This window comes from Dipodomys merriami, unplaced genomic scaffold (assembly GCF_024711535.1).
Source record: "Dipodomys merriami isolate MVZ:Mamm:240054 unplaced genomic scaffold, mDipMer1.0.p SCAF_36, whole genome shotgun sequence".
Lineage (NCBI taxonomy): Eukaryota > Metazoa > Chordata > Mammalia > Rodentia > Heteromyidae > Dipodomys > Dipodomys merriami.
The window spans coordinates 1,416,791-1,435,661 of NW_027205159.1; the positions used below are offsets into that span (position 1 = coordinate 1,416,791).

Consider the following 18,871-nt stretch of genomic DNA (forward strand, 5'->3'; position numbering starts at 1 on the left):
TCTGGCAGTACTAACTAAGGACTGAAAAATTCAAGCCTCTTGCTTGCTAGGCAGGAGCTCTACTACTGGAATCATCACTAGCCCATTTTTGCTATAGCTTAATTCATGTGCTTTTGTCCTAGGATCAGCCTTGGACAGCAATCCTCCTACCTAAGCCTTCAGTGTAGCTTGAATCACAGGCAAATACCACCCCCTGCAACTTGTTCATTGAGATGGGAGTCTTGTCAACCTTTTGTCCAGTTTGACCCTGAACCATGAACCTCTTTATCTCTGTCTTCTGAGTAGCTGAGACAGAAGCATGAAATCACTGTGTCTAGTTGGAAACTGATTCCCTTATAAAAGCTTGTATTCCTTTGTACAGACATAATGCATTATTTAGTTGTTTTTTAGATGGAGTCTTGCTTTACTGACAAGGCTGCCTGGTCTGCCTGGGCTCAGGTGATACTTCTACCTTCTGAGTAGCTGCTAGTACATATGTGCCACCATATCCAACTATGTTTTATTTATTGGTTCATTTGTTGATTCCAACTTTTGGCTGCTTTGAATAATGCTGCTATAAGCATCTGTATATAAATATATAAATAACTGAGTCTCTATTAATTCTTTAGGGTATGTGCTTAGGAATGAAATACATAAATCACATTTAACATTTTGAGAAACACTGAACTATTCTCCAGGATGGCTGCATCACTTTACATTCCTACCTACAACACATATGTTCCAGTTCTCCAGTTTCCTCACCAATACACTATGTTCATATGTTATAATAGCCATCCTAATGAATATGATGTGGTGCTCATTGTGGTTTTGATTTATACTTCCTTAATATATGATGATGTTGTGGACATCCTTTCATACATTTATTGCCTATTTAAATCATTGTTATACATTCTGGGGGTTTTGGCAAATACAGAATGGTATTACCATCTCATAATGAATATAACTGCCCTACAAACCCCTAATGCATCATTTATTCATGCCTCCCACCCATCCGATACCTTGCAACCAATGATTTTTTTTTCTGCTCTGAAGTTCTGTATTCAGGATGTCATATAAATTGAATTGTGATTTATAACCTTTTTGGACTATATTTTACTTTAAATATGCTTCCAACACTTTATTTCTTCTTATTACCAAGTCTTACTCCATTATATGGATGAATCACAATTTGTTTATTTGCCTCCTGAAAAACATCTTGGTTGCGTCCAGGTTTTGGCAATTATAGTGCTGCTATAAACATTCTTTTTTTTTTCTTTTTTTTTCTTTTTTTTGCTATAAACATTATATGTGTGAAGATTTTTGCAAGTTGTATTTTTAGTTGTAAAACTTCCATTTAGTTCTTCTCTATAACTTTGATTTGCCAGCTAGAACTTTCTAATTTTCTCATTTGTTTTAGTAGGTTCATAATCATCTGTTGAAACGTAAGATAACTACTTTAAAATCTTTGTTAAACTGAGCTGGGAACTGGTGGCTCATACCTGTAATCCAAGTTACTGAGAAGGCTGAGTTCTGAAGTTAGCTATTCGAAACCAGCCCAGGCAAGTCCATGAGACTCTCATCTCCAATTTACCACCAAAAAGCTGAGTTCGAGCCGTATTGGTATGTGTATGCACACATGTGCACGCGTGTGCACACACACACACAATATCTTTGTTTCATTTCAGTGTTAACACATCTCCTGATTATCTTTTCTCAGATATTCCTGATTTTGTGATGAATTTTTTTGAGACCAAGTATTACAATACTCTGAATCTTACATTTTAGCAAGCATTCTATACTCCAACTCCCAAAGAAAAATACATTGCCTCATTATTGCTAGATGAAAGTAGAAGTCCAATTTCTCTACTTAGTCTTTGCTCATCCCTGAGGAGGATGGGCTCCTTGTTGGGAGGCAGGAATGTGAGAGTACAGGATCTCCACTATGCCTATGCCACTACCATCAGAAAGAAAAGAGGTGTTTCATTACTGATCCCACGTGGTCTCCACTGACACTGCGAATGTGTGGCCTTGTTATGGCTGGTAAGTGGTAAAAGTCTGATCTTTTTACACTAGACCTCCTCTGATACCACCCTTGCAAGAAGAAGGGAGTACCTGTTATGACAAATTTAAACAAAAGTCACAAGTGCCTCCTTACTACTTGGTCAGGATGGAAGTCCTGATTCCCTACTCAACCTTCCCTGATATCATCTTGTTAAGGAGAAAGGGTGAGAAAAACGCCTAGAGGAGGCAAATCCCAAAATAAGTTCCTTACTACATTTTGGTAAAGATCAAATGTTAGCTCTCTATTTGGTCTATGATGGAAGAAATTGTGGCTATAGTTTTCTGTTTGGAGAAGTTATTGTCTAAAAGTCATCTCCTTATGAGATTAGCTCTTTGTTTAGGGAGGGATGACTTTCCCAGGTCCTTTTTTCTTTTTAATTTTCCCTTGTCATTTCCAGTTGCAAGTTATTTTAGCACTCTAGAATATATGAAGAAAGAATACAAGAACTTACTAGTATGTCATTCTTTATGTCCTGAGGTTCCTAAACTCATATATATGTATACATTATATGTATATCTACATATGTATGTAGATATACATATATAAACACATATACATATGCATATATGTATATTTACTAAATATGTATACAGAATGCACATATACTCTATATAAGTATAGTGTTCATATATGTGTATATATACGTTATATATACACACTGTATATGTACATATAGCATGTATGCACACATATATATATACTATATGGTATATATATACATATACATACTGTGTATTATATACACAGTATATAGTATGCATCATATATTATATATACTATGTATATAAAATACATGTATATAAAATACATGTTATTATATGCATAGAACATACATATATACCCATATAATATGTATGCATAACATGTATATATGATATACATATCATATATACATATACATGCACACAAATACTCATATATATAACTGAGTTTTGAATTGTATATCATGGAAAAATGAGGAAAAATTAAGTCTACTTAGTTTTCCCAGAAGTTCTTTTTAATAGCCTTTATTAGTAGTTACACTATGGCAGGCAGCAGAGGAACAGAAACAATACGGAACATGGAGCCCAGAGAACTAGGTACAAATCCGTTCTTTTTTTTTTTTGAGTCTGGTCGTGGGGCCTGAACTCTGGGCCTGGGTGCTGTCCCTCAGCTCTTCAGCTCAAGTCTAGCACTCTACCACTTGAGCCACAGCGCCACTTCTGGCTTTTTTTTTCTTTTTGCTTATGTGGTGCTGAGGAATTGAACCCAAGGCCTCATGCATGCAAGGCAAGCGCTCTACCACTGAGCCACCTTTCCCAGCCCCCAAATCTGTTCTAACTTGGAAATACAGAGAAATCCTAGCTGTCATTCATTAGTTGGATGTCAGAATTATTGAAACTCTTGTTATTTTAGTTATCATGCTAACCAACAGAAATAACATCATCATTTATAATAATAATCATACTTAATTCTTCATAACTTTAGGAAGAATTAAGTATGATTATGTATTATACATGTGAAAGCCCCTGATATAATACTTAGTACATAGTTTGTACTCATTAACTTTGAATATATGTGTATCAAATGATAAGATAGTAGATCATTAGATTTAAATGCGTTCTGAATTAATATTTATTTTCCATCTTCTTTCTTTAAAATAGGTCCCCATTCCAAAGTATTTCAGAGAAACATGTATGTAAACTAAAGGTAACCTGTAATTTCAGTGTAGAGATGAATCTATCTTGGTTTCTCACTTCTTGTTCTAGCTGGAGAGTATTCTGATATTTTTCAGCTTCAGAAAATGGAGCCCCTAGACCAAAATGATGTTCTTTGGTGGTAACCTAGTAGAAAGAATAGGAAATATTAGAGGCAGTTAGTTTAAAACAGCTTGTAATTTTTCACATCAATAAAAATGAGTGGGGCTGGGAAGGTGGCTCAGTGGTAGAGCACTTGCCTTGCATGCCTGAGGCCCTGGGTTCGATTCCTCAGCACCACATAAGCAAAAAGAAAAAAGCCAGAGGGCTGGGAAGTTGGCTCAGTGGTAGAGCGCTTGCCTTGCATGCCTGAGGCCCTGGGTTTGATTCCTCAGCACCACATAAGCAAAAAGAAAAAAGCCGTAAGTGTCACTGTGGCTCAAGTGGTAGAGCGGTAGCCTTGAGCTGAAGAGTTGAGGGACAGCGCCCAGGCCCAGAGTTCAGGCCCCACAACCGGACCCAAAAAAAAAAAAAGAAAGAAAAAAGCCAGAAGTGGCGCTGTGGCTCAAGTGGTAGAGTGCTAGCCTTGAGCTGAAGAGCTGAGGGATAGTGCCCAGGCCCAGAGTTCAGGCCCCACGACTGGACCCAAAAATAAATAAATAAATAAAATAAAAATTAGTACCAGCTGGGCACTGATGGCTTATGCCTAGCTACTCAGGAGGCTGCGATCTGAGGATTGCATTGCAAGCCATGCAGGGCAGGAAAATCCATGACACTCTTATCTCCAACTAACCACCACAAAGCTGAAGTGGAGTGTGACTCAAGTGATATATTGCTAACCTGAAGCAAAAAAGTTCAGGGACAGTGCCCAGGCCCAGAATTAAAGCTCCAGGATAGGTACACATATGCACAAAAAAATTATTAACATTCTTAGGTATGTTTTGAACTATACTCCACCAGCGAAGAGGATTTTATTGAGCTTTAGTTTCTTAAAATTTTACATTATAAAACTTAACTGTGTTTTTCAAATAAAAAAATTTGATAGAGTATTTATTCAAAGATATGCTCTAATCCACTCTCCCAAAAAATATGAGTCTGGCTGGGCACCAATGGCTCATGCCTGTAATCCTAGCTACTCAGGAGGCTGAGATCTGAGGACTGCGGTTCAAAGCCAGCCTGGGCAGGAAAGTCCATGAGACCCTTATCTCCAATAAACCACTAAAAAACCGGAAGTGGCACTCTGGCTCAAGTGGTAGAGCACTTGCCTTGAGCTGAAGAGCACAGGGACAGCGTTCAGGCCCAGAGTTCAAGCTCCACAACAGACCAAATATATATATATATTATATATACATATATATATATATATGAGTCTGTACTAAATTAAGTAATCTACCTCTAGGTGTTTTGTCCAATATGGTTATCATTATCTACAGGTTTGCTGTTCCTATTGTATAGTAACAAAAAGGTTGTTAACCATATCATAAAGAGATAATTCCCCTAAATATAAATAATTCTTATAGAGAAATAAAATATTCTAATAGGAAATTTGGTAAATTACAAAAATGTTCAATTTTCAGGCTTTAAAGTAATACAAATTAAAATAATACTGAGCCAGTGCAAGTGACTCACACTTGTAACTCTAGCTACTCAGGAAAGTGAGATCTGAGGATCATGGCTCTAAGCCAGCACAATAAACTATCAAAATGCAGGACTGGAAGTATGGCTCAAGTGAAAGCACCAGCCATGAGCAAGATGAACAAAGAGGACTGGGCTCTAAGTTCAAGCTCCAGAACTACCATAAATAAACAAGCAAACTAATAATCGTGAGATACCTTTTTTAAATCGTTACCTTGGCAAATAAGTTGGACATGTACTTAGTATTTTTATACATTCCTGGTGGTAATATAATAAAAGGGTGGAGAAAATCTGTGCAAAATCTATTAACATTAAAAACTATATGGAGTTGTTCAGAGCTCGCTATGTGGCATCTAGAATGAAAGTTGCATAAAGTCAAAAGTATTTGAAGTGTGAATTGAACAATGTGATATCTCTCCATATCCCTTGGGGATCAACTCCTGTGTTACTACTTTCTCTATAAAGTTACCACCTACCCTAAAAAAAGACCATACTAGAATGTTCTTTTGGTCTCCAACACATTCCTGTAATAAAATCTATCATATTTTGTTATTGTAACTTATAATGATAAACTAATCTGCCCTGTAAGTTCTGGGACAGGGTGACATTGATCATGATTTATTGTAATCATAAAATGACATGTAGAATTAAAATTCCTTTGTTAGGAAGATATTCCTTTTTTTTTTTTTTTGGTCAGTCATGGGTCTTGAACTCTGGGCCTGGGGACACTGTCCCTGAGCTCTTCAGCTCAAGGCTAGTGCTCTACCACTTGAGCCACAGAGCCACTCTGGTTTTCTGGTGGTTTACTGGAGATAAGAGTATGGACTTGGGCTGGGAAAGTGGCTCAGTGGTAGAGCACTTGCCTTGCATGCATGAGGCCCTGGGTCCGATTCCTCAGCACCACATAAACAAAAAAGAAAAAAGCTGGAAGTGGCACTGTGGCTCAAGTGGTAGAGCGCTAGCCTTGAGCTGAAGAGCTGAGGGACAGCTCCCAGGCCCAGAGTTCAGGCCCCACAACCGGACCCAAAAAAAAAAAAAAAAAAAGTATGGAGTTTCCTGACCGGGCTGGCTTTAAACTGAGATCCTCAGATCTCAGCCTCCTGAGTAGCTAAGATTACAGGGGTGAGCCACTGGCACCTGGCTTTCAATCTTAATGCATATACTTAAGATTTTTTTCCTTTGACTGGTAAGGCTTAGCTTGAATTCCATATTCTTCAAATCTTCTTTGTCTTCTCCATTATGACTACTACATCATTGAGACTTCTGTTTATAGTGATTATAGGAAAATTTATGCAGCTATTTTTTTCTAGCTATTTCTTCCTCATGATAGTATAATCTAAAGATCAAGCAACATCTGAAAGTTCTCTGCAGCTCCACCAGAGTTTTTTTTAACATAACAGGAAAGTATCAATAAAAATGTATTGACGTTGATGATAATTCAGTGTGCTAAAGTGGAAACTCATCTTTGGTACACTGAACTGTCAGTCAAGTAGGGCCAAGTCTAACAATTAAAAATGAGAAGTCACAAATCCACAAGACAATTGTGAGCAATCATGCTGGAGTTAATACCTTCCTACCAGCTTTCTAGTCAATACTGCCAGTTGTAGAAACAGAGAAGTATATTTGAAAATTCTCATGCTGGGCCTGCCAGTTTTTGCACCTCAGACCCCTTCTACTTTTCAGTGATCTCTAATATCAAAAACCAATAGAATAAGGTTTGGCATTTCTACCCAGATCTCAGAAAGTGCAAGTGTAACTTTCATTCTTAATTGGGAAATAAACATAATTCAGCATGTATTTTGACACCAGACTACCTACAATCATAATCCTAATTATTTTACTTTTTCATCGCATGACCTTGGACATGCTACTCCTCTGGATATGGTTTCCTTGATTACTAACTAGAAATGATTATTGTGCTTACCTCATAGAATTGAATAAGGGTTAAATAAGTTACTATAAAGACTGAAATTAGTAGTTAGCACATAATAAGCATGATACATATATTGTTTTCTATTACTATTATTACTAATTTGGATTCAATTTATCAAATCAGCCATCAAGTTCTACTGATCTTGTCATATAATCTGACTCTCAAATGCATTTTTCTATCCATATTATCACTACTTTAGTTCATGCTATCTGTTTACAAAAGTGACATATATTCACTAATCAAATTTATAAACAGCTAGACTAAAAACCAATCATGCTAGCATATGGAGATAAAAATAAAAATGACACCCTGCCATTTCAACTTTCAATTAGCTCAATTAGAAAAGACCACAACAAATAAATAAAAAAATTATAGCACAAAGCTGGGAGCTGCTAGCTTATGGCTATAATATCTTCTCAGGAGAGTGAGATCGGACAATTGAGGTTCAAAGGCAGCCTGGGCAAGAAACGATGAGACCCTTATCTCCAATTAATCATCAAAATATGCCAGAAGTAGAGTTGTGGTAGCCTTGAGGGAAAAAGTTGATGCCAGGTCCTGAGTTCAACCCCAGTACTGGCACAAAACAAAACAGAAAGAGATTATTACTATAAAAGCAAGGATTACTGCTACGAGTAATATACTAGTAGTATGCTAAGGGAACACAGAGAAAATGCCTACAAAGAAGTATTTGACTTCTACTAAAATGGATTTAGGATCTATGCTCCACTCCCAAAAAGCTATGAACATACCCCTACTGGAGCACTTAACACATTATATTGATTTTATTGGATGTCCAAAGTCATAGCAACTTTAGTAAGTCTAAATAACCCTCTTAAATCCCTTATATGCATCTTTGCTCTCAGTCCTGCCTCCACTACATCCTTTCCAGGTTTTCTCAAGGTAAAATGTCACTGTCATTGGTGTACATGCCCACAGTCAAAAAGTAAGGTATTATGTTGATTTCTCTCTTTCCTGACTCATATCTAATTTATCAACAGAGCCTTGTTGGTTCTAGCTCCCTAATATAACCTAATATAACCTAAATCCATCCAGTTGTATACATTTTCATCACCACTTCCATAAGCCAAGTAACCATCCTTTCCCATCTAATTTACTACAAGTTACCTATTGGTCTTCTTGCTTCTTCTATTGATCCCTACAAGGTCTTCCTTGGCATTTTACATATCATAGCCTCTTTCCTAATCCCTCTCTATTTGGACTATTTTTATTTAGTGCCATTTAACATGACATAATTTATTTATCATCTGCCTACCCCTACTTGGAAATAAACTTTAAGATATTTTGGGTCTTTTTTGATCATTATGATGTCTCAAATGCTTAAAAACTGTCCACTACAAAGTTACTTACTAAAATGATTATTTCATATTTACTCAAAAAAAAACTGTCCACTACAAAGTTACTAAAATGCTTATTTCATGTTTACTCAAAAAATGTTTAATTCATAAATATTTATTATTGAATAATATTAAAAATAAATAAAAAATCTTTAAGTGATAAGACTAGGGTAGAAACAAGCCTGAAGAAACTAATAAAGATTAATGAAAACCAATTAGGAAATGTAAACCTCTTCTAAGAGGCATGATTGTAAAAGGAAGAAAGTTAAAATTAAAGTAAGTTAGAGAAAGGTCAGAGTTGTAGAAGAGTCATTACAAGAGGTGAAAAAAAAAGTTTCTGAGTTCTCTTTCAGTTAAGGATCCCTTTCAGAATCAAACAAAAACCTCTGGATCCTCTCTTGAGGAAAACACAAATACAAGTTATATATCCTATATAATCTGGATATCTAAACCCTGAAATGCTTTGAAATCCAAGATTTTCTGAGCTCCAAATGGAAAATTCTGCATCTGACCTCATGTGAGGGGCTGCTGTCAAAACCCAGAAGTAGTAAAATTGCCTTCAGTCTAAGTGCAGAAATTGATGATATAAAAGAATTTTATGGAGGCTGGGAAGGCCTTTCAGTGGTATAGCGCTTGCCTTGCATTCATGAGGCCCTGGGTTCGATTCCTCAGCACCACATAAGCAAAAAGAAAAAAGCCGGAAGTGGCGCTGTGGCTCAAGTGGTAGAGCACTAGCCTTGAACTGAAGAGCTGAAGGACAGTACCCAGGCCCAGAGTTCAGGCCCCACCACCGGACCCCCCCAAAAAAAAATATTTTTATGTTTACATTTGGATTCTATCATTAAGATATCTCATGCAAGATTCTAAAACCTGATATCTGAAATATTTCTGGTATAATACTCTGGATAAATAATACTCATTCCATACACACAAGACTTTACAATTTCCCTCAGGTATTTGCAGGTGAAGAAGTTTTAAAGCACAGAAACAATTCCAAAGACATGTGTTAGTGCTAATTAATGGAGAAAACCAGCTAGGTAACATAAGAAAAGCCAGGTTAAAAAGTATGCATGGGGACTGGGAAGGTGGCTCAGTGGTAGAGTGCTTGCCTTGCATGCATGAGGCCCTGGGTTTGATTCCTCAGCACCACATAAGCAGAAAAAGCCAGAAGTGGCCCTGTGGCTCAAGTGTTAGAACACTAGCCTTGAGCTGAAGAGCTGAGGGTCAGCGCCCAGGCCCAGAGTTCAGGCCCCACAATGACAAAAAAAAAAAAAAAAAAAAAAAAAGTATGCATGGTCCTCTGAGGTAGGAGTGAGAAAAGAAAGGGCAGATAGAAATTTGGTGACTTCCTATCTAGGATTCTAACTTTTCAATAAAGAGGTAAGACTATAAATTAGGGCCAGGTGCTAGTGACTTACACCTATAATCCTTGCTATTCATGAGGCTGGAATCTGAGGATGGAGGTTTGAAGCCAACCTGGCCAGACAAATAGAAGAGACTCTCCAACTACCAAAACAAAACTGGGACTGGAGGTGTGGCTCAACTGGTAATAGTGCCAGCAGTGAACAAAAAGCAGCAAAAGCAGGAGGCCCACTGTTCAAGCCTGTTCAAGGCATGAGCACAGACATAGGCACAAACAGACAGAAAGGCAGGCAGGCAGGCAGGCATGCATGCATGCATGCACACAGGCACACACGCACATAGCATATTAAAGGGTATTACAACGTGAGCAAAATAATGAAGCATTTAACACTTGCTCTACAAATGTCTACTGAAAATATTGGCATGCTTTGTATGCAGTTTAGAAATCTTGTTCCACAGAATCTCATCTAGCTTTTTCGTTTGTTTTTTTTAACAGTCTTCAAGCCAGGCACTAGTGGCTCACCCCTATAATCTTAGTACTCAATAGACTGAGATATGACAGCAATTCGAAGCCATCCCAGGCAGGATAGTATATGAGACTTCTATCTCCAATTAACCACCAAAAAGCTAGAAATAGAGCTGTGGCTTAAGTGGTAGAACACTAGCCTACTACAGCTAAAAGAGCTCCTCGGCTGAGTTCAAGCACATATACACAAAAATAAAAACAATAAAATTGTCTTCAAAAGTTTAGATTTAGGAAGTGGCGCTGTAGCTCAAGTGGTAGATCGCTAGCCTTGAGCTGAAGAGCTGAGGGACAGCACTCAGGCCCAGAGTTCAAGCCCCACAACCAACAAAACAAAAAAACAAAGTTTAGATTTAAAGACATTTTCAAATAGGAACAACCTCCCTATCAAAAGGTTATTGAATATCATACAAGTTTATAGCCAGGCGCCAGTGGCTCATGCCTATAATCCTGGCTACTCAGAAGGCTGAGATTTGAGGATTGCGGTTTGAAGCCAGACTGGGTAAGAAAGTCCAGCTCTATGAGACTTTCTTTTCCCCTAATATTTCTTTATTGAGATTAAGTGACCACATATATTTCACAATACTGTTGCATAGTTATACTTAGCTAAGGTCACAAACTTTAACAATAAGACTATTTCTTCCAAATCAGGTGCTATGTACTTCTCTTTCCTTTTGCTTAGTATCAGCTGTTCCCTCTTTCTCTATCATTCCTTCCTTCTGATCACAGCCCTTGAGTTGCTTAGTTCATTTTCACCAATGTCCAGTGAAGCTGATAAGACTCATCTCCAATAAACTACTCAGAAAAAAAATAGGAAATGGTGCTGTGGCTCAAGTGGTACAGCACTTGTCTTGAGCTCAAAGAGGCTCAGAGCGATCAGGCCCTAAGTTTAAGCCCCAGGACCAGCCAAAAAAAAAAAAGTTTATGAAGTTTATGAATGGCTGGGTGCTGGTGGCTTGCCTATAATCCTAGCTACTCAGGAGGCTGAAATCTGAGGAAAGTGGTTTGAGCCAACCCAAGCAAGAAAATCCTTAAGACTCTTAGCGCCAATTAAACACCAAAAAGACAGAAGTGGAGCTGTGAGTCCAGTGGTAGAGTGCTAGCCTTGAGCACAAAAGCTCAGTGACATAACCTAGGCTCTGAGTTTATGAATAATTTTGAAGGCCTTTTATTTATAATAAAAAAGTAAATAAATGTTGTGAATTTCAATTGGAACAAAATAGTAAAGTTGCAGTTTAGCTTAAGAAGAACTCATCATTCCAATCATTCCATCCAAACACCAAACTCTGTTTTCTACAATCTCTTTTATAGTATAAAGAAACTTGTCTTTTCAATGCGGCATGAAACAATGCCCTAAAGAAAGGTAGTGTTTATCAAGGAACACTTGGAAATACAAGAAAGGGATAGTTGTTTCCAGGAAGCTTCTAGACTAAAAGGATTTAGTAATATGAGAGTGACAAAAAGAACCAACTTACTAACTAGTTCACTTCAAAAGATTCAAAATGTACAAGAATGTTCAGTTATGTTGTTTATAATTGTCCCTTACTGTCCACTAACCATACAATAAGTCGAGTTGATCCTTACAATGGAGCACTAACCAGCAAAGTACAAGCAATAATAAGGTTAACTCTAAGCTGAATGCTGGTGGCCTACACCTGTAATTCTAGCTACTTGGGAGCCTGAGACTTGGGACTGAGCTTCAAGGCCAGCCCAGGCAAAAAAAAAGGCTGGACAAGGTGGTGCACACCTTTATTTAGCTACCATGGTAAGCTTAAAATAGGCAGATCATGGCTCAGACATATGCCAGGCAGGAAGGCTGAGCCTATCTGAAAAATAAACAATGCATAAAAGACCTGGAGGTGTACCTCAGAAAAATGCCTGCCTACCAATAAAAATGCTCTGAGTTTGAACCCACTACTGCAAAAATAATAAGTTTAAGAATAAATCTTTAGCCGGGCGCTGGTGGCTCACGCCTGTAATCCTAGCTACTCAGGAGGCTGAGATCTGAGGATCGCGGTTCAAAGCCAGCCCGGGGAAGGGGAGACCGTGAGACTCCTATCTCCAATAAACCACCAGAAAACCGGAAGTGGCGCTGTAGCTCAAGTGGTAGAGCGCTCGCCTTGAGCTGAAGAGCTGAGGGACAGCGCCCAGGCCCGGAGTTCAAGCCCCATGACCGACAAAAAAAAAAAAAAAAAAGAATAAATCTTTAAAACACAATGTTAAGAAACAGCATGCCACAAGGTGCTGATGGCTCATGCCTGTAATCCTAGCTACTCAGGAGGCTGAAATCTGGAGATAGAGTTTCAAAGCCAGTCCACTCAGTAAAGTTGTGAGACTCTTATCTCCAATTAACTACCAAAACGCCCAAAATGGAGCTGTGGCTCAAGTCGTAGTGTGGTAGCCTTGAGCACAAAAGCTCAGGTTCAGAACACACAACAAAAGAAGCAACTTGCTATAAAATATACAATACCATTTACACACAAAGCAAGTAAAACTGTAAGATATGTGTTCACAAACAAAGATGGAGAAACTAGAAGGAAAAGCAAATAAGTATCATAGAAGTCAGCAAAGTATGGAGGAATGGGTATGTGATCTGTTAGATCTGTGATACGCTAAATAACAACATCCGCTGTCTAAACAACTAAACAATCTAAAACACCTAAAACAAGACAGAAGAGAAAACATAGAGAATCTCTACACATGATTATATGCTGTACTAAAAGTAATCTTTCTTCAGAAAGTAACCAAAATGAAGTATGTTTGGGGAATTGTTGCTAGTAGATAATAGCAAAGTTTAGAGTTCTTTTTTGTCAGTCGTGGGGCTGTCCCTCAGCTCTTCAGCTCAAGGCTAGCAGTCTACCGCTTGAGCCACAGTGCCACTTCCGGTTTTCTGGTGGTTTATTGGAAATAGAGTCTCACGGACTTTCCTGCCCTGGCTGGCTTTGAACCGTGATCCTCAGCTCTCAGCCTCCTGAGTAGCTAGGATTACAGGCGTGAGCCACGGGCGCCGGGCCAAAGTTTAGAGCTTTAAGTAAATATTTCATTAATGCAATCCTCTTCCTACTTCCCAATAAATAAGACTGACAGACTGAGTCCATTGCGCAATTGAAATACAAACAAACATTAGTTTTACCCTGGAAACAGAGTTGAATGTAACATCTTCCCTTTATGCTATTTATTCTATTTTCTTCAAACCGATCGTTGTTCTGTTTATTTCTTCACAAGTAAACAAGTACTTGAGAAGCTGAAAACCAGTAGAGGAAATTTAAACAACAAATAAGTCTGGGACGTAAGGGACTGGGGTGGGAGGAAGGAAAACACCGGAACGCTGTCATCTATGCAAACTTTTCCTGAAACCACAATTCTTACTTAGGAATGGAGATGATCGATCGATCGATCCCATATTCATATCCATTTTTTTACATACATAACAGATATAATAGATTCAGGAACGTATATACACCCACCCACACGTGTTTTTAGGTTATTCAGCTACACCACCACCACAAACTTGAGACTTCCAGACAAAAATCGAGCATGCCCTGCCTTTCTTGTGTACAATATTGAAACTGTTGAGAATCTCGTGCAAATGCCTACGTGAGTTCCGCCTTTCGCCTCTCCAGGTCCGTAAAAGAGAAGTGGCTCAAAAGTGAGCGATTCGGGGGGCTCAGATCTCGGATTCCAAATTCCTCCGCTTCACTCCAAAGAGTTTCTACTCAGCAGGACTGAGTCCCAGCACCCGCGAGCCGCGGCAGGGAGCCGAGCGGTCACCATAGGAACTAGGTTTAACCCTGACCCCCTCACAACACCGCAACCTGGGGAACACCTGCTCCCGGTGGTCTTCCCGCGCCCGCGCTCCGCGCAGCGGGCTCCAGCAGAGACGCCCCACCCGGGGCGACCCTCAGACCCCACCCCCCCCCACCACCCCCACCCCCACGCCCCCTCCTGCAGTCGCCTTCCGGCCCATAAGTAGCTTTCCCCCACCCCGGCGCGTCTCCTCGACGTCTACCTGGAGCTCCGGGGCCCTCCCCGAGCTTTCCGGCCCACCGTCCACCTCGGAGCTCATCCCGGCGACTGTCAGGTTGTGTCCCTCGCTGGAGACCCAGGTCCCACCCCGTCTCCATCCTCCCGCCCCTTTCTCCTCCCTTCCCTCCCCCAAGTTGACCTGGCTCAGGCCCGGCGAAGGCGGAGTACAGGCGGGGCCTGGCAGGAAGGAGGTGGGGGGCGGTTAGCGCCGGCCCGCTTGCCGTCGGCCCCGCCCTCACGCTCTGTACCTGAGGGGGGCTCTTCTTCCACCTCCCCGGCGCCTTCGCTCCACTTCCGTCCGGCGCGCCCCTAGGCCCCGTGCGCACGCGTACCTGGCTCGACTCGCACTCTCGCGGGGACTACGAGCCGTGCGCGCGCACCTAAGCACGTAGCGACGCGAAGCTCCACCTGCCAGCCTCTTTCAGGGCTAGGAGAGTCCTCTTCCTGGCCCATCGGCGCCGCGCAGGCGCAAGCCCACGCAGCGTCGAGGCGCGCGTCCGAGCGTCCTGTCTCCTAGTAACCATCCTCACGCTCACTTCCCCTCGCCTGACCCCCGCGGCACCGCAGAACGCGCATGCGCAGGGCTGTTACTCGCGTGCCTCTGCCCAGCTGCTCTGGAACATTTACTGTTTGGAGGCGGTGGTCTTGTGCCGCTTCTCCTAGGGTTTCGTATCGTTCTGGACCCACGTTCAGTGAAACGGTCACTCCCCAGCGCTGATCTTGGGAGCAGTTCCTGCTTCACCCGGGAAATGTTTTGACGGGGTGCTCCTGGTCCGGTACCCCTTCTCCTGCTGCTGTCCCCGGGAGAGAGCCCACCTTGCCTGGTGAGCTTGGGCAGCCTCCAAGCCTGGGGAGCCCGTAGACCCGACGGTCTTGGTCAGCACGATCGGTCGACCCACGATGGAATCACCAGATGGCAAAACTAGCAATAAAAGGCCAGATTCCTTCTCCAAGTCACTCCCCCCTCCAACGCCCCACTACTCAGAGAAGGTCGCCACCATTAACAAGGAAAAAATAGACAGCCCCAAGGGGCTAACTGTGTCGATTTTGGTGTTTTTTGTTTTTTTCCTTTTCCTGGTCCTGGGGCTTGAACTCGGCCTGGATGCTGTCCCTGAGCCTCAATGTGTTCAAAGCAAGCGCTCTACCACTTGAGCCACAGCTCCACTTCCGGTTTTTTGGTGGTTATTGGGATGTCAGAGTGTCGCTGACTTTCCTTGCCCGGGCTGGCTTTGAACCACGTTCCTCAGATCTCAGCCTCCTGATTAGCTCGGATGACAGGCGTGAGCCACCAGCGCCCAGCTTCCCCCCCCCCCCACCTCCCAGCCCCCCAATACTATTGAAAGTTGCCATCTCAGAAGCCTTCAGTCTGGAAGCACTGACTTCACTTGAACGCTGTACTGTGTTGGATGACCCAACTGCCTTAAAATTGTCTCTTCTAAGATATTTGAAAAACACAAAAAGATTTTTTTTCCTTCGAAACGTTTTTTGATAACTGTGCAATCTAGGATGTTGAAACACTTTAATTTCACATCTTGCCTTTCGTCTGTGGCATTTTATTTTCTTAGATTTTGAAAATAGGCTCTTGAGTCTGTAATATTTCATGTATTTTCTTCATACCTTATATAACGGTTACTCTGCTGTTAGAATTGTATTTATAGGGGTTTGGAGGCGTGGCACAGGTGATAGAGTGCCAGCCAATGAGCAAGGAAGCGCTTGAGGGAAAAATTTATTACTGTACACGACGTTGTGATGGGTTACCTTGTGACAGTTGGCCACAAATTTGATTTTTTTTAAAGCGCATTCTGGAAATATGATTGTTTGATTGAAATAAATTGTTTATTATTATTTTTTAATTATGTTACCAAAGGTGGGGAAATTAGCTTTTAGGTGAAAAAGAATGAGCACTGCATCATTCTGTGAGTTGTTTTGGAGTTCAGCTTGAAGAAGAAATATTTCCTGATGTTTAGTATATAGTTAAATAAGCAGAATTTCTGAACTTATAGTGATGACATTAAGTTTCCTGTTTTTTCCTCCACAGGTGACACTGACAGTAGGTTTTTATGGTGGTCCTCTGATAATCTAGACATGGTGTAAGCCTATGCATTTCAAAATATAAGGTCACATTTGAGTAAGAGTTCCTGTTTTACCTAGGTGAGTATTCTTTTCCATAAAATATTAAGCATAAATAACTTTTATGGTAAAACATTTTCTCAGAAAAACACACTTAAATGTAAGTGCCTTGATTTTCCAGCCTCTGAATTCTTTTAAGATATTTCTGTCATTATGTAGTATCATACTTAATATTATTTAATTTTCATTTGCCATAAACGTTGTAAACATAGACACTAGAAAATTTGAGTGTTCCTCAACTTAATTGTGTCAGAAAATCAAGAAGTACATTTCCTTTCAAATAGAATTACACCTAATTGATTAAGTAAGGAATGAAGAAGCATGGGCTCTCAAGGCCCCACCTGAAGTGTTAGGCAAAATAATGTATAATCCAGTATCCTCTTAGAACTTTAAGATTATTTTGAGTTTACAAAAAAGAATGTGCTGACTTTAATACTTGGGCTTGAGGTGTGCTCAGCAATAGAGCTAATTGTTTAGGAGAATGAAGGCTATGATCCCCAGCACCAAAAACAAACGAGCAAAAAACCTGTTAGTTGAACATTTAAAGGTTAAAAGAAAGATTCTTCATAGAGAAATTTAGAAGTACTTCCCTTACAAAAAGAATTAGTAAAGTTTAAGCCTTTATGTATGCTACCCAAGATGATGCTTGAAAGGAAAGACCAGGAATATTCCTTTTGTAACAAGACTTTTAAGAGAAATTATAAACCTTGCAAACCCTCCCACAAAGAAAATGTAGTACTTGAAAAAAAACTGGCAGTTTTACTTTATATTTTTAACATTACTATAATGTTTCCTCTAAACCAACATTTCTGTGAAGTTGTTGAAATTCCTATTGTATTCACTTGTTACTTATACCTTTTTTTTTTTTTTTCAGTAATCAAATTGAAGAAACATTTCCACTGTTTAAACTACTTGTTCAGCTGACCCAATGGGATTTTGGCTTAGTAAATCTGCTAGTCAGATATCTGCTATGGAAATGAATTCAAAAGTGGATGATCACTTAATGAGAGTGACTGAGCAAAGCAGGTTGGAACCCGTGACTCGGTTATTTCAAAACACCAATAAAATAAGACTAGAAGACAGAAACCAAGAAAACTTCACAAGAACTGAAGGGACTGGCACAGAATGTTTTTCAGAGAAAGATTTGGGCCCAGTAATATATGTTAAAGAAAGTGATGGAATAGAAATGACTGACGTGGAATGAAGTAATTTGTACATTTTACCAAAGAAACCAAAAATTGCTTTTGATTAAGAGGAGGTTTGCATTAGGTCTGAACAATATTACAGAAACATAACAAAATGAGTTCAGAAATCATCTTAAACTATATTTTTGATAGTCCATATCAAAAAGCAGTTGCTTTAGGGAAAAAAAGCCTTCCCAAAATTCAAAATATGTCTCTCTAGGATTATGTTCTATCCTCAGTAAAAACCAGTTTTTTTAAAATAACAATGTTTGAATGTCACCAAAACATCCAATTTCTTTAAAAAGTAGTTTTTTTTTAAGTGCCTAAGTAATTGATGAGTGTTTCACCCTATTTCCAGTACACTACTTTTGTATGTTGCATTGACAGCTTGGGATTTTTCTGTAAAGATAGTGTATCTTTGTACATTTTACATTTGTAGTATAAAAGATCACTACAGATAATCTGCAAAAGACAAGTTAATTGTCCATCAGGAATATTTCACATTTTAAACCTCCTATTCCCCATGTTGAATCTATTTCCAAATTAGGAAATAGCTTTTTCCAAGTATAATAGTTAATCTTTCAGATGCTACCATTTTATACTACCTTTAAAGAAAGAAAAAAAAACTTTTGAAGAAATTCTTGTTATATGCCAGTGTTTGAAATATCTGGGAGCTTGAAACAACAGTATTATCCTATGTAATGTTAGATGAAATTAAAGCTATTCTGTATCCAGATATATACTAAACTATTTGTATTCTGTATGATTTGTTGCTTTTAGGGTTTTTTTTGGGGGGGGGGCAGGGAGTGCTAGGGGTTGAACCTTGGGCCTGGACATTCTGAGCATGTGCTCTGCTACAAGCTAAATTCACCCAGCATATCTTATGTATATTTTGTAACATGTTCCTATAATCTAATATATAGTTAGTGTCTCTATTACCCAGTTGCTTAATCTCCTTAATACTTAAAAAGGAAAGGGCATCTTTGAGTAAAAATTTTTTATAATA

General features: G+C 39.6%; 2 protein-coding genes across 10 annotated transcripts in view; one reads left to right on the forward strand and one right to left on the reverse strand.

Annotated features, from left to right (window-relative positions):
* Tsga10 (testis specific 10) overlaps positions 1–14,999 on the reverse strand; it is a 113,626-nt gene extending 98,627 nt beyond the window's left edge. For 3 of the 8 annotated variants that reach the window (XM_069988509.1, XM_069988505.1, XM_069988506.1), the window contains exons 1-2: positions 14,535–14,634; positions 3,736–3,864 (exon numbers count right to left, since the gene is read on the reverse strand). In XM_069988509.1, the coding sequence (XP_069844610.1) occupies positions 3,736–3,864; positions 14,535–14,591 (186 nt within the window). In that variant the 5' untranslated portion in view covers positions 14,592–14,634. The other 5 variants (XM_069988511.1, XM_069988513.1, XM_069988512.1 and 2 more) reach the window with 5 other exon arrangements.
* The window catches only part of CUNH2orf15 (chromosome unknown C2orf15 homolog), a 41,169-nt gene extending 22,602 nt beyond the window's left edge, over positions 1–18,567 (forward strand). Inside the window, exons 1-3 of one of the 2 annotated variants that reach the window (XM_069988515.1) lie at positions 15,172–15,375; positions 16,590–16,702; positions 17,556–18,567. In XM_069988515.1, coding sequence (XP_069844616.1) covers positions 17,610–17,885 — 276 coding nt within the window. In that variant the 5' untranslated portion in view covers positions 15,172–15,375; positions 16,590–16,702; positions 17,556–17,609 and the 3' untranslated portion in view covers positions 17,886–18,567. Of the gene's footprint in view, positions 1–15,171; positions 15,376–16,589; positions 16,703–17,555 lie in introns of those variants that run through there. The other variant, XM_069988516.1, reaches the window with a different exon arrangement.
* The last annotated feature ends 304 nt before the right edge of the window (positions 18,568–18,871 follow it).